We start from the raw sequence: 12,280 nt of genomic DNA, 5'->3' as shown, positions 1-12,280 counted from the left end.
TGTAGAAGCAAAGCGACTCCTTAGTCATCATCCTTGTCTAAAGAGGCACCCTTCTTCTCATACATGAACCACCCGAGCTGCGGTTGTAAAGTATCCAGCGCTTCGTGGCCGCTCGTGGTCACTTCACCACTCTTCCTGCACCCAATAGCTACCGAACCCGCCAGCAGAACCATCTTGGCCACCGGAACTCCCATGCAGCGCAGCCCAACCGGCACTTTGGAGAAGCCAGAGGGCAAGTCCTTCACGTCGATGGAATTGTAGGTCACATCGTCATATGTAAGCCCGACATCGATTTCCTCTTGCCGGACTCCCTTTGCTAAGGGACAGTGTCACGTCGCTCTGCCCGAACCTGTTCCTACCCAAACTGTGATACGTGGTCTTCTCTCCGCGCGCTTGCCAGAAGCAGAAGGCCGTGATCCAAACGGCGTAGTAATGTTCCGTACCACCACACCCCATGGCATGGATCGTGCAGATGTTGTTCCAGAACTCCTTGATCGCGTCGTCCTCGGGAGCGTCAAACGAGCGTCAAACGAGCGTACGCAGCGTCGCAAGATGGGCCGCAGCTGCGCGCAAAACTGCGTGGGTTCCTCGCCGAACTCACAGAGTCGGTCCAGGCGTTGTAGGATCTTCTCGTAGTCGGCGCGTTCGCCAAGTAGCGTGACGCTGGGTATGCCGCAGACTGCATCGAGCCAGAAGCTGAAGTAGGCCGAGTAGGCACCCATGGCCACGATGGATGCCACGGTGACGTCGTCGGGGGTGGTGGTGCTGAAGTCGGGGAGGAACCATTGGACCAGGCTTGGGTCCAACACGTTCTTCTCGAGAAGTCCTTCGAATTGTTCCACGACATATGGAACATCTCGGGCTTGTTCAAGGCTGCCGACCTTGACTTCCAATTCCTTCCTGCCCTCGTGGGGTACCATGAGGTGCCGTAGCTCTTCGGCGTGCCCCTTGATGTAGAAACGTAGTTGCGTGGTGATGGCGATCCAGATATCCTCGGGCCGGATGACCAGATGATGGTGCTTGCTGTAGGCTTCAGCCGCTGCGGTAATCAAGCCGTTCTTAGAAGCGATTACCATCTCTTCCTCTGGAAGTTGGTTCAGCTCGTCACCGTTGGGTCCAAGGGACGAAGCCAACATGTCCCCTCGGTCTTCATGACTTTTGTACCCGTGGTCAGCTCCAGTCAGAATCTAGTTTGGTGTTGTGGCGAACTTCTTGTCTTTGATATGACTGCGGATAGGTTCCGCGCGATGGGATGAGGGCCTGATTGTGACTGGCATGATGGGCGTTAGGGGGTCGGCTCAGTCACTCGGTATGTGTACTAATCGAGGTCGACATTGGTTCATGAAACGTTTCAACCTCTGGCTATGATGCGAAGAGTCCTACTTATACCCCTAGTACATGTGTGACTCAGTCGTCTTCTGTAGCTCTATTCGATGACCTTGGTCGTTCCTGGGACTTTGAGAAGGTTTCATGGCGCTAAGGCTCTATAGACTTTGTGTGTGTTCCAAGGGTGCGAACATATTAACCACCACAGTTACTCGATACTAGTTCACCGGCTTATTCATGGCCAGAATTATTTCTTGTTTAGGGTTGACTGACTGATCTACGGCAGGAACCAACGCACACTAGAGGACAGTGTATTGATACAAGACTGCTGCAGAACAACGCTGGCTGGCGTTCCATGAACGAAGTTTAGGGGTTCGTGTCCCACATTGATCATGTGTTTATAATGGCAAACCAGTTTTGACAAGGGGCTAATATCGGCGAGTGGTCATACTGTGACTCAGATACAGGAAAATACTAGAAACAACATAGGAATGGAAGAGGGGATATTCTTGTGCTCGAGTGTCCCGGAACTTGCAAAGCAATCAGTTGTACGTCTGCAGTGAGGCTCAAAAAGCCCCTGGCAGCGCAACAGCCGGTTAGGTTAACGTCAACACCGTCGGGTATTCCCACCTATCAAACAGTTCCATTCGCGTGTGATTTTCGCTGCCAAGGCCATTCCGGTGATAAGTGCATCGCCAGAGCTTGCCATAATCTTGCGGGGTGCGCGCCTCAATTGTTACAACCGCAGGCGTCATGGGTTCCCCGAAAACCGTTGCACCAACCAGATCGATGCCCGCAGCTCGCCGGTAGCCATGATAGGCCGCGTTTCGTACATGCCGACACCTGGGGATATGCAAGCGGCCTCTGCGGCTGCGGGCGCCGGAGCAATGCATACCGAATGTGCCCCGTCCTTTCAGTCCTGGCCTTATGACTGAACAACGGCATCACCACTTCACGAACACCTTGCAAACAAACAACCGAGGCGATTGCTTCGCCATTTAGTTGTCGTAATTTGCAAAACAGGATATTCATATTCTACCAAGATGCTTTATGAGGAAGACGGACGTCTCGTGTTCCGGTACGACGCCGAGAAGCTCTGGATTGAGCCATGGGGCCCCAACGCATTCCGCATCCGCGCCACCAAGGCCGGCACCATGCCCCTGGCAGACTGGGCCCTTGACCTGCCCCCGCCCGCCGCGAAGGCCACCATCTCCATCTCGGAGCAGGACAAGACGGCCTCCATCACCAACGGCAACATCACGGCCCAGATCAGCAGGCTGGGCAAGCTGACGGTGCACGACGCCCGCAGCGGCAAGCTGCTGCTCGAGGAGTACCGCCGGACCCGGCGCGACCTTCTCGATCCCAAGTGCAGCTCCCTCGAGGTCGATGCGCGCGAGTTCCAGCCCATTAATGGCGGCGACTACAAGGTGACGGCGCGCTTCGAGAGCCTCGACCCACGCGAGAGGATCTACGGCATGGGTCAGTACCAGCAGCCCTACCTCGACATCAAGGGCAGCGACCTCGAGCTCGCCCACCGCAACTCGCAGGCCAGCGTGCCCTTCGCCCTGTCGTCGCGGGGGTACGGCTTCTTGTGGAACTGCCCATCGGTGGGGCGCGCGGTGTTCGGCAAGAATATCATGAGCTTTGAGGCCTCGTCGTCGCCGATCCTCGATTACTGGGTGGTCGCCAGTGATACGCCGGCCGAGATCATCGAGGCGTATGCGGACGTGACGGGCAAGGTACCCATGATGCCCGAGTATGGTTTGGGGTTCTGGCAGTGCAAGCTCCGATACCAGACTCAAGAGGAGCTCTTGGGCGTCGCTCGCGAGTACCGGAAGAGGAATCTACCCATTGACTTGATCGTTATCGACTTCTTCCACTGGCCACTGCAAGGAGAGTGGAAATTTGACCCCACGTACTGGCCGGATCCAGGCAAGTTCTCAAGCATCTTTAATTGTGGCGCACCGTACCTCACGACTAACGAACAACACAGACGCCATGATCAAGGAGCTCAAAGAGCTCAAGATCGAGCTCATGGTCTCCATCTGGCCCACCGTCGACAAGCGGTCCGAGAACTACGACAAGATGGTGGAGCAAGGCCACCTGATTCGCACCGAGCGCGGGATCCGGACCTCCATGAACTTCCAGGGCGAGACGGTGCACTTCGACGCCACGAGCCCCGAAGCGAGGGACTACGTCTGGCGCAAGGCCAAGCAGAACTACCACGACCGCGGCATCCGCGTCTTCTGGCTCGACGAGGCCGAGCCCGAGTACAGCGTCTACGACTTCGACAACTACCGCTACCACGCCGGCCCCAACGTCGCGGTCGGCAACGTCTACCCGCGCGACTACGCGCGGGCCTTCTACGAGGGGCAGACGGCCGCGGGCCAGACCAATGTCGTGAATCTGCTGCGCTGCGCGTGGGCGGGCTCCCAGCGCTACGGCGCCCTCGTCTGGAGCGGCGATATCGCGAGCTCCTGGGGCAGCTTCCGCAACCAGCTCGCCGCGGGGCTCAATATGGGCCTCGCGGGCCTGCCTTGGTGGACTACCGACATTGGCGGGTTTCACGGCGGCGACCCGAATGACCCGGCTTTTCGCGAGCTGCTCATGCGCTGGTTCCAGTGGGGCGCGTTCTGTCCCGTGATGCGCCTGCACGGCGACCGCGAGCCGCAGCAGCCGCAGCACGGGACGACGGGCGGGGCGGGGTGTCGCAGCGGCGCGGCGAATGAGGTATGGTATGTGTGCCTCTGATAACGTCGATATGTGCTTTTTGCATGAAACATTATTGAAAAAAAGCAAAAAAAAAAAAAAAAAAAAAAGGCAGTAGCTGATGTTGAGATACAGGTCCTTCGGGGACGAGGCGTACGAGATCTTGAAAACGTACATGAGCATCCGAGAAGACATGCGGGATTACACCCGGGGACTCATGAAGGAGGCTCACGAAAAGGGCACCCCGATCATGCGGCCCCTTTTCTACGACTTCCCGGCGGACGCCAAGTGCTGGGAGGTCGAGCAGCAGTACATGTTCGGCGCCAAGTACATGTGCTGTCCTGTGATGGAGCCGGGCAAGCGCAAAATGACGATTTATCTGCCCAAGCTGCCTGAATCGGGCGAAGGCGGCGACAGGTGGACTTTGACCCGAGGAGAGACGACATGGGAGGGCGGTCAGGAGGTCGAGGTGGATTGCCCACTGGACTACATGCCCGTCTTTGTACGGGGCTCGTAGTAGAACAATAGCACATCTTCGGCCCTTATTGAACACGTCGTTTGTTATGGAATTAAGCCAGAGTAAGGTGGGCAAGATTTAGGTTGTTCGTGCGACCCTTTCAGTAAAGGAGAGGTACTTTTGCAGAGCATACAGATCCTGATGCAGTTAAGTTGCCCCGGAAGCTGGTGACAATCATTCTATCTCTCGGGTCACTTGATAGTCAGCTGTGTTGAACTCCCCCGTGAGATGCAGGTAGCAGAAATGACCAAGGATGTATATTTATAGATGCAAATACGTCTGCTGTAATCGAGAACACGATGTCGCACTTCCCGGGCTGAACCCCTTTCCTAAAGAGGCATCGTGTGATCTGACACCGTTAGTGACTTATGACATGCCGTCCCGGCGGCCCCCACGCTACTTGTCGGTGCCCGGAAAAGGAGTGGGTCGCTGTCCAACATCGAATGCATGTCGCGATGGAATCCTATTATTGTTGTAGCGATGGGATCATGCCATGCTGTCGGATTTTCCCAAAGAATTCCTCCATATGGCCGCCCCCATCTTATTTCCAAGTGAAGTAGCTATCGATAAGAGACTTGGGTCCAACATTACCTCACCTGCGAGTTGGTTGTACCCGTCCAAGTTATTTTCGATTCCACGACCCCTCGACGCCTCTAACCCGCCCTACCTACCACTGCTTTACTTTAAGTACTCTCTACCTACCTCGTTCCAGATCTCACTTTCCACCCATGTTTTCGACGTCGTTCATTCTTCAAGTTAGATCAATTCAATTTTCACACACACTGTTTGACCCACCTTCGTCGTCTACATCATAAAGTGATGGATCAGTTGAGTGTCGAACTCGTCGGGCTCATTTTCAATGAACTCAACGACCGCAGCGTACTCGCATTCCGCGCCGTCTCTCGCCGTGTGTGTCGAGCAACATACGACTTGTTCACACAACGATGGTTCGCAACCTTGGTCACCGACTTCGAGCCCTGCAGTCTGGCTCGGATTTACCGCATTTCCCAGGACCGCGACCTGGCCTCGCGCGTCCGCTGCCTACGCATCGATATTCGCGCTGCGCTTCCTCGCACTGGGGCCCCTCTCCCACTGGCTCTCACTTTGCGTCTGCCCGACGATGAAGAGGACAGCTTCAAGCAGCCCTGCCCGCGCCGCGAGAGCGGCTCTCTCGACCTCGATTCGCCGCAGGCCAACAGACTGAGGGACATGTTCCTCCGGTTTACCAACTGCACCGAAATCTGCGTCACCGATGGCTTCGTGTCGAGGTTCTGGGACACGCCGCCGGCGGGCAAGATAAGCCCCATTGACATCTGCTGGCTCATGCTCTCTCTCCTCCGCGGGGACGGGAGGCTTCACCTTGAGCGGTTCGAGGTGGAGTTCGGAAGAAACCCCATCGAGAAGACAGATGCCTGGCCTTCCGGCCCAGAGCTATGCGCTTTCCTGAGCCAGTCATCCTGGGCAACCCACCTCCGGCAGCTTAGCATTAACTGGGAGTTCAAGGAATCACTGCTTGAAGTCATGATGCCGTTAATCACATCCGCCGCCCAGTTGAAATGGCTGGCACTCAGGCACTCTGGCTTTAGCGAGAACGACGCTTTCTTCATCCGGCTAGCCTCTGCTCCACAGGTGCCGGCTCTGACGGAGCGAAGGCTCGCCGGATGCAATGAACTCTCGCTAGCTGTCCTAACCAGGCTCATCGCACGCTTCCAGTCAACGCTCGAGTTACTATGGATAAGATATGTGTCGGTGGCGGGGGCGCCAGTGGCGACCCGGAGGGCAGAATCGGCTACGTCCTGAGCCAGCTGGCCGGTATGGACTGGCCGGCGCTGAGATGCGTTACCGTGCCAGGCTGCTTCCGGGAGTTCTGGTGTCCACTTCTTTTCAACCAAGAGTTCATGGGCCGGTGCGGCGGCGGATTCGAGTTCACCTTGAGAGATTTCCGATCAAAGCAACGGGTCTACGGTGTCCGCTATCGTGGCCGCGGCGACGACATGAGGTTCGCTCTGTCGGCAATGAACAATTCCTACAAGTTACAGAGGAAGGGTCATGGACCGGAAACACCAGATTTCGAATCCTCTCCTGGGTTTCAGTTAGGACGTGAGGTACAGGAGCAGCTCTGGTGAGCGAATGTACTAGTGGGTGGTGGATGTGGTTTATGTGTAATGGTGAGAGAACTCTCAAGCAGACGAGAAAGGGATCGAGGGCAGGCCTGTAAGATGCAACCCCTACTGGCTGCCCCCCTCTGATTGACCCCTCCTGATTTCAGATGATTTTAGAGCCCCTGAGCAACAACAATAGTATATAAAGGGGGTTAAATCTTACTCGTCTCCCAATTAAAGTAGATTAATCTCTTCCTCTTTTTTTCCTCTTTTCACTATTACCAACATGACTAAAAAAGTACGCATTGCGTAGGCGGTCCAGGCCGTGCTGGCCGGCGGAAGTATTAACCGTGCGGCCAAAGATTATAACGTTAACAGGGGCACCCTTCGCAACCGAATCAAGGAGAACCCTAATAAAAAAAAGAAGTATAAGGCTTTATAATTATTCACCCTTGCCGAAGAGACCTTTTTGGCTAAATAGGCCTTTTTTAAGCCAGTTTAGGTTACGTATTAACGCACCGGCTGTTTCGTATATACGCTTAGCGTATCCTCCTTATAAAAGGGGTCGATCACTTTATCGGTAAACGATAGGTGCACCGTTTTTTAAGATATTATCCGGCCTTTAAGACTATACGTGCTAAAGCGATGGATTTCCGGCGTTTCGTATGCATATTAAACGGGGTTATACGAGGGTTTTTTAATCGGTTTAATACTATTATTATTAATAATATACCCCTTCGATTTAAATTTAACGCTAATAAAATAAGAATTACGATAACAATAAAGGAAAGTATTATAATAATCGAACCTGCCGCTTATAAATCGTTAATACGTAATAATGCCGCTAATCGTGAATAGGTAATTGTCTTAAAGTATATTAGTATTTTCGGAAAGTTTTTATCTTTTTTAATTATTTTTAAAGGCTAATCGGTGCAGTAGCAGTGGTTCCCTTAAGATAACGATAAGGTTAACTACCCCTATAAAAGCTAAGCTTTTAAAGCTTCCTTTAAAGGGTAAACTTTTAACCCTATTGCTTTAAAGTGGCTAAAAAAAATGTTTATCTTTTTTACCCAGCCTAATAACTTCGAGTAATAGAGGTTATTAATTTTAAACGGCCACGGTAGTTATATTAACGAGGATTTTATATTAGCGGCCTTAAAAGCTAAGGCTTAACTCTTTTATCTGCTATTATATAATAGCCATATTCTTTAGCCTTTAAATATTAATTATTTTAAAGTGCTAAAAAAAGATTCCGAAAGGAGCTCGATTTAGCGTACGCTATTACTAATAATAGCTACGTTAAGAAGGGAAACTTTTTTCATGTTTAAAATAAAGCTTAAAAAGTTATTTTTACTCTTAACATTATTATTAATAATTAATTAGTATTAGGGCTTTAACCGATTAATATAAATAAGCTAATAAATAATAGGCTTAAAAAGCTACTATATTTCGAGCTATCGACGACGCTAATAAGGCCGGGGATGCACGCCGGCCTGCTTAAAAGGGCTAGGGCAGGTGGTAACACTTAAAATTAGCCGGCAGGTTAAAAATTTAACGATGGCGGTGCTTAGTAAGGAAGTGACATACTTTAATGCCACTAAAAGGCAGCTGTGAACGAAGCTCGGTAAGAGTATTAATAATTTAACGGCCCGGATCGGCCGGTTAAAGTAGGAAAAAAGCCGGTTTAAAAGCAGATTTAGAGAAAACAAGAGTTTAAAAGAAAAGAAAGGTCGACGAGGACCCTAATAAAGGCTTTGTTTATATATTAAACATTAGGAAGGTTTAAAGGGATATTTAGGAAGGTTAGCTAAAGAAAAGGCTAAAAAGGGGCGCCGGTGAGGTGGTGGAAATTAATATAAATCGAGCTAGTAGTAAGGGTGACTCTATTATAGTGCGCACGAGCCGAAATAGACCTTAAAATGCAGTATGTATTGCTTAATTAACCTATTTATTACTGTTATTATTAATTTTTATATCTATTTTAAGGGGGTCAGTGAAGGGGGGGGCAGCTAGTAAGGGTTGCATCTTATACTCAGGCCTCCTAGTTATCACGATCGAAAAAAGGGGACGAATAAAGGTCATTTTTCCTACGCATTTTCCAGCCACTATAAAAGGTATACTAGCCTATAAGCATCGTAAATATTATTATAAGTATTATAAAGTTTAGGGGGTATTAGAGTGTAATACCTTTTTTTTAAGTCGATGCGTATTAAGTTTACTTAGTTTAAGTCACTTGCTTTTGCTGGCCTGCGCTAGTATGAGTCGAAAAGCAAAAGAACAACAGGAAAAAAAAACGTTAGTAAAAGAGCAGCTCGAATGAGGTTGGGTTCGGGGGTTCTATGATGTCACAGTAGTTCTCATTTTAACATTCTACTATGCCGCTTGATACCGTGGCCCGTCTCGTCAAATCCCATGGTAGATAGGCAATTTACCTGCCGCCCCAGATGGTGTACTTCAGACAGCCCACTTGCGTCCAGCCGCCAATGCCACCATTGTTACCTGGCAGGTTCATAGACGTGTTAGCCAATCGACGGTAATTACATTAGAATAGAGGGGAGAGAAGAGGGACACGTCCCCAAGGGCCAGTTATGAACGTACATTTGGTAAAGTCCTCGCGCACCAGGAGATACGCCGTGATATCGCCGTTGCCCTCTCCGAGCGGGTTCTGGAATGACTGGCTGGGAACGGTCATCTCGCAGCCGTCGATCCAGCGCGCCTCGTACTCGTAGCTGATGTCGTGGGTGCCGCTGTCCTTCTTGTAGATGGGCTTCGAGCCCGGCTTCAGGTCCCAGTGGGACAGCCCCGAGAAGTCCTCCGAGAGGTAATGCTGGTCCATGGCGTTGACGTCTGCGCGGCCCGGGAAGTCGGCCGGGCGGTGGCATTGGACGGGGCCCCGCGTCAATGGGGTCTTTGGCTTGGTCGTTGTGGGCTTCATGGTGGTCGTGGGCTTGGTCGTCGTCGTGGGCTTAGTGCTCGCCTTGGGCTTGGTGCTCGTCGTGGAGGAGGGCGTGGTCGACGTGCTGCTGTGTTTCGATGTCGTAATTGGCCGCACTGACGATGTGGTCGGTGGTTTGGAAGAGGATGGTTTGGAGGAGGATCGAGCCGATGCCGAGAGAGTGGATAATTTGGTCCCTGTGGTGAGCGTGGAGCTGCTTCGGGAAGGCGACGTCTGTGACGAAGAGCCTGATTTGGCCGAGGTAGTGTGTGTAGACGAAGTGTGCGTAGTGGTCACCGGGGGTTTGCTGGTTGACCCTGTGGCAGACCTGGATGACGAGCCCGCGTCGCCCGAGGTAGTATGTCCAGAGGGAGTCTGTGCAGTATTCCCTGAGTCTCTGGTTGGCCCTGTGGCTGACTTAGACGACGCAGTAGGAGTGATTGGGGGCACTTCGCTGATATGCACCGTCCTGGTAGACGCTTTTCTACATGCAGCGAAGGTCGTGCTCGCCGATGCGGACGCACCACAGCTTGCAACAACGGACGAGGTGACGTTTGTGCAGGACGAGGTTGTGGAAGCCGTGGAACAGGAAACAACCTACCAAGGAAGGATTTGGTCAGCGTGCTCTCTGCTAAGAGGCCCTGGGCTGGTGATGGTGGATAGACGGCGGGCGGTGAGTACTTACAAAGTTGGTGACCGTGCTCAGCTTGCAACTGTTGGTCTTGGTGCCTTCGCTATCTCGCACGTTGCAGCCTAGAACCGTCTCGCACACCGACGAGGTCTTGGTGGTGGATGGCCCTACGGACTCCGTCGTCCTGCACGCGGAAGCAGTCTTTGTTTCACAGCTGGTGGTCTCGGCGGAGAAGGTGGACAAGTTGTTAGGTCCGACTCTACAGATGGAACATCGTTAGTCGTTGGATCTCAAGCGCTTTCGTGATGGCAGTCAAGAATTTGGGTTATTCTTACGTGATTGGTGGCCAGGGAGGAAGTGGCCTGGCGGCAGGTGGTTTCACAGCCAACCACCGATGTGATTGTTGTTATCATCACCTTTCGGGCAAAGCTAAATATGCGAGGGACCAGCTGGTCAGCGACTGTGCAGGCATATAGGTTTAAACGGAGTTAGGGGGAACAACACAGTAGTACATACCGAGAAGAACCAGAGTTTGCACGGAACGACGAAGCCACCATCCGTCTGCTTCGGCTTGTCCACCGATGTGGTGACGGGAACGATGCTGAAGTTGGGAGGCCATGTTCTGGTCTGGGCCTCCTGAGTCGTGGTTGGGGGACTCGTTACCGGCGGGGAGGGCCCTGTGATGCCGCCTCTCTGTGTGGTTGGGCTGGCGACAGTAGGCTGTCCGGACTTGGTCACGGTTGGCGCCGTAGACGCAGGAGTCGGACTGCGGCTATTAGTGGCCTTGCCGGGACCTGGTACTACTCCGCCTCCACCAGTACTAGAGCTAGAGCTTCTTGACGATGAAGAAGCTCCCGGGGAGCTTGGGGAACTCTGTCCCGGAGGTCGTGGAGTAGAGGAATTTCTTGTTGTTCCACGGTATGTCTGCTGAGTAGAGCCGGGCGAGGAAAAAGAAGGAGGTGAAGACGAAGAACCACTGCTCAAGGTCGAGGAACTGACTACTGAAGTAGAGTTGCATCTGCCACCACTGGGCGAGATCCGAGGCGTGGATGAACGGCTTCCTGTCGCAATCGATTTGGTTTGAGTGCCACTGGACTGTGAGCGTGTCGTCGTGGTCAACGTCCCCAACACGGTGGGAAGCGAGGAGAGGACGGGAGGGGAGCAGGCTGCGGTGACAGTTGCAGTAGGCAGCTGGCGACGAGCTAGGCTGCAAGTCTCAAAGAAGACGGTCTTGACAAAAGAGGTGTGGTAATGCCGTTCGGTCACGGTAACAGAAGCCAGAGAGGGCTGCCCAACTTCGTCCGTCCCAGAAGAGGATGCTACTAGGAGCAGCAGTGGCACAAGGCGATATAAGACTAATTTCATGATGGTCAGCAGATGTTCCGAGGGACACAGGCTATTGGTTATAGAAAGACGGGCTTGGATTGGAAATTCTCTCGACGAAGCTTGGAGGGCGGTCTTCCGGGTAATTACACCTACTTCCTGATTCTATACACACACTACTCTTTGCAATTGTCACCCAGTAACAGTGGACTAGACTCGAAGAGTCTCCAGGAACCCTCGGCCTTGTGGGGGTAAAAGGTGGCGAAGTACATGAAGATATGCCGATGACAGTCCTCCGTCACGCAACCCTATTGCATTACCGGGGTAAGTGGCCGTTATTAATTCTGTTGGTTAACTACATACTAGGATATCTACTGCCAACATCGGACATTGTTATTTTTGGCAACAAACACCCTCCGAAATGCGACCGCGAACAGAATATCTTCCCTGTCGCGCACCCGCGGGTCCCTCACGCCGACTGAAACGTCAGCCAGTGCTGCTGCAACATGGGAGCTTCGAACCTTTCATCTGTTATTCAACCTGTAGGAATGTTCGCAACGCCCAACTGGAGCGACGATCATGGCGCCAAGGCATCCTCCAAGAATACCAGGATTAGGGGGCCAGATGGGTGCTTCCCCTATGGGCTTACACGCCGCAGTCCTGTCTGCCGGAGGTATAATTACTAGTCGACGAGCGTACACCTTGTACTCCAGGAGTCTACATGGACAGTTCGTTGT

At 52.5% G+C, this 12,280-nt stretch overlaps 6 protein-coding genes across 6 annotated transcripts; 2 read left to right on the top strand and 4 right to left on the bottom strand.

Annotated features, from left to right (window-relative positions):
- Positions 1-20: 20 nt before the first annotated feature.
- Positions 21-1,136, bottom strand: PG986_009755 (uncharacterized protein; the record flags this gene model as incomplete). Its single annotated transcript, XM_066845977.1, has 3 exons — positions 21-307; positions 360-489; positions 540-1,136. 3 exons carry the CDS (start codon positions 1,134-1,136, stop codon positions 21-23), a joined length of 1,014 nt encoding a protein of 337 aa, XP_066698375.1.
- Positions 1,137-2,369: 1,233 nt separating this feature from the next.
- PG986_009754 (glycosyl hydrolase family 31) lies at positions 2,370-4,552 on the top strand (the record flags this gene model as incomplete). Its single annotated transcript, XM_066845976.1, has 3 exons — positions 2,370-3,282; positions 3,320-4,061; positions 4,171-4,552. The coding sequence occupies 3 exons, from the start codon at positions 2,370-2,372 to the stop codon at positions 4,550-4,552; spliced, it is 2,037 nt and encodes a 678-aa protein (XP_066698374.1).
- An 819-nt stretch (positions 4,553-5,371) lies between these two features.
- On the top strand, positions 5,372-6,678 carry PG986_009753 (uncharacterized protein; the record flags this gene model as incomplete). The annotated part of the gene is given in 2 exon segments (XM_066845975.1): positions 5,372-6,235; positions 6,247-6,678. The coding sequence occupies 2 exon segments, from the start codon at positions 5,372-5,374 to the stop codon at positions 6,676-6,678; spliced, it is 1,296 nt and encodes a 431-aa protein (XP_066698373.1).
- A 2,404-nt stretch (positions 6,679-9,082) lies between these two features.
- Positions 9,083-9,589, bottom strand: PG986_009752 (uncharacterized protein; the record flags this gene model as incomplete). Its single annotated transcript, XM_066845974.1, has 2 exons — positions 9,083-9,153; positions 9,253-9,589. 2 exons carry the CDS (start codon positions 9,587-9,589, stop codon positions 9,083-9,085), a joined length of 408 nt encoding a protein of 135 aa, XP_066698372.1.
- A 31-nt stretch (positions 9,590-9,620) lies between these two features.
- On the bottom strand, positions 9,621-10,839 carry PG986_009751 (uncharacterized protein; the record flags this gene model as incomplete). The annotated part of the gene is made up of 4 exons (XM_066845973.1): positions 9,621-9,964; positions 10,114-10,186; positions 10,275-10,477; positions 10,737-10,839. 4 exons carry the CDS (start codon positions 10,837-10,839, stop codon positions 9,621-9,623), a joined length of 723 nt encoding a protein of 240 aa, XP_066698371.1.
- A 207-nt stretch (positions 10,840-11,046) lies between these two features.
- PG986_009750 (uncharacterized protein) lies at positions 11,047-11,934 on the bottom strand (the record flags this gene model as incomplete). The annotated part of the gene is made up of 2 exons (XM_066845972.1): positions 11,047-11,315; positions 11,907-11,934. The coding sequence occupies 2 exons, from the start codon at positions 11,932-11,934 to the stop codon at positions 11,047-11,049; spliced, it is 297 nt and encodes a 98-aa protein (XP_066698370.1).
- Positions 11,935-12,280: the final 346 nt, after the last annotated feature.

This window comes from Apiospora aurea (genome assembly GCF_038362705.1).
Source record: "Apiospora aurea strain CBS 24483 chromosome Unknown utg000006l_segment0_segment0, whole genome shotgun sequence".
In the NCBI taxonomy this organism is placed as follows: Eukaryota; Fungi; Ascomycota; class Sordariomycetes; order Amphisphaeriales; family Apiosporaceae; genus Apiospora; species Apiospora aurea.
Note: the sequence above shows the minus strand (reverse complement) of the source record. Positions and strands in the feature narration are given on the sequence as shown.